The sequence below is a fragment of the Gallinula chloropus genome (genome assembly GCF_964237585.1).
Source record: "Gallinula chloropus genome assembly, chromosome: 12".
Lineage (NCBI taxonomy): Eukaryota > Metazoa > Chordata > Aves > Gruiformes > Rallidae > Gallinula > Gallinula chloropus.
In genome coordinates this window covers 17,464,294-17,466,290 of record NC_140097.1, presented here as the reverse complement: position 1 = coordinate 17,466,290, position 1,997 = coordinate 17,464,294, and the positions used below count along the sequence as shown (strand labels likewise).

At 39.7% G+C, this 1,997-nt stretch overlaps 1 protein-coding gene across 1 annotated transcript; it reads right to left on the bottom strand.

Moving 5' to 3' along the window:
- Nucleotides 1–552: 552 nt before the first annotated feature.
- Nucleotides 553–1,179, bottom strand: GP9 (glycoprotein IX platelet; the record flags this gene model as incomplete). Its single annotated transcript, XM_084269483.1, has 1 exon — nt 553–1,179. One exon carries the CDS (start codon nt 1,177–1,179, stop codon nt 553–555), a length of 627 nt encoding a protein of 208 aa, XP_084125609.1.
- Between the last annotated feature and the right edge of the window lie 818 nt (nt 1,180–1,997).

Here is a 1,997-nt window from a genome sequence, read left to right as displayed (position 1 = left end):
TCTTTGAAATTCCTTCCTGGAGAGGTTATTTATATAGAATAACATTTGATAAAGCCAGAGAAATTCTATATAATCATAGTGAATTTGCTGGCAAGGAAATCCTGAACCTGAGGAGGAGATGGCTGTATTTGTTTGCACACAGGAATGGTCCTACCAAGCCTACTGGGACACAAACTCACACAGCTTCTGAGTAGGAACCGAATTGCTGAAATAGTGAAATTGGTTTTCATCTCCACATATTAAAAAGTATAGTATTTGGGGATGTAAATTTTCTTGCTGTAAAAGCTCAGAATTCAGTGAATATTGCTAAGTTAAATGATTTTGTAAAGATTTAGAAACTGATTTTCGTATGAGTAGGAACAGAATGAAGCTTGCCAGTCAATACATCACCAGGTTTATTTTTGAAATAGCTGGCCTATCTAAGGACCCAGACTTTGAGTCCTTGGGTCCCTTGGTAGCATGTTCACCATTAAAACTGGCATTGCCAGTGCATGTGCTTTTTTGTGGTAGGATAGTTGGGTGTTTCTGTCCAAGCTAGTGGTAGTGAACAGTTCATTGTATCTTGTGGGTTTTGGAGGTGTGCCTCCCCAACAGTGAGCCCCTAGATTCAAGTTGGGTTAGGTTTATTTGGCAGACCAGCTTTTTTGAGAATTTCAAAGCCCATGCTACCAAAATAAGTGCAATTATTACTCCAGCAATTAAAATGAGGTCTCGCCAAAAGAACTCGAGACACTTAATTGGGAGAAGCCTCTTACAAATCCCCAGCTCATTCCCAGTCAGCTGACTCAAGGGCTTCATCCTCATGGAGGCCGGGGTTGCACATCTGATGTTTGCAAGAGAGGGTGCAGAGAAGTCTTCTAACCAGAGTTTTAGATACAAAATATGACAGTCACAGTTCCAAGGATTGTCAAATATCTTCACTTCCTCCAGGCTGCGCAGGATGTCCAGGGCACCGGCAGGAACCGAGGTCAGGCTGTTGTTCTGTAGATAAAGCCTCTTGGTGTTCACAGGCAAGGCGGGCACTTCTGTCAGCTTCCTGGAACTGCAGTCTATGTGCCAATCCGTCATTTCTCCCAGTGACTTACAGATGCAGGAGGGAGGACAGACTTCAGTTTGGGTCATATGGAACAGCAGTAATATGGAAAATCCCACAACAGTGATGAGTTGTGTCTTGTTCATGCTTCAGCTACCCAGAGAATAAGAATAATAATCTGATAAGTATGATCATTAACATGTTTCTAAATGCAGAACTAGCACACAGCCATTTCTTTCTCAGGGTTACTCATGAGGTTTAGGTTTTTGGCAGAAAATCTTTAGCTTTCTGTATTTCCCCCAGAGACATTCTTCCTGAAATTAAGCAGAGTAATTGGAAGAGAGCACAGTGCTTCCATTTTGTCTGTAGTTCATCAGTTTTCCTTCACCTTTGTACAAAACATATTATTGTTTGAAGTTCTGTAACAGATTCTCACCAGGAGATGATGGTAGAAACTAGGTTAGTTTTAGGCAAAGGTTTTGATTCAGTTTCTATGTCTTCATAGGTCTAGTGTTAAAATTGTGTGTTTTCACAATTGTGTGTTTGAAAAGTCAGTTTTTAAAATTGAGCTCAAGAGACTAAATAATTGCAAATATCTAAAAATCTCCTGAGAGTATGAAGATTCTAACCAGGAAGTACATATTTTTATGTGGCAACAAGTTATTTTTTGCTCTCTTGTAGCTTCAAGCATCTCTAAGAACATACAGTTTAAGATTTGGATGAATGGAGAATTGGAAATTTTGTATATCTGTTACTGCTTTTCTTATAGGTATTAAATAGCCATGCTTTGGGCTAGCAGGTAATTATCCCTTTTGCTATGTCAGTCTAAACTTCTGTAGAGTGGTTCTCACTAGACTTCCATCTTAGTCCCTTCTATTTGGCAGTTTAAAACCTCTAAAGCTATATTTCCTACTACCTCTCTGCACTTAAAAATGCATAGCTAGCCTTGGGCTGGATTGGAATT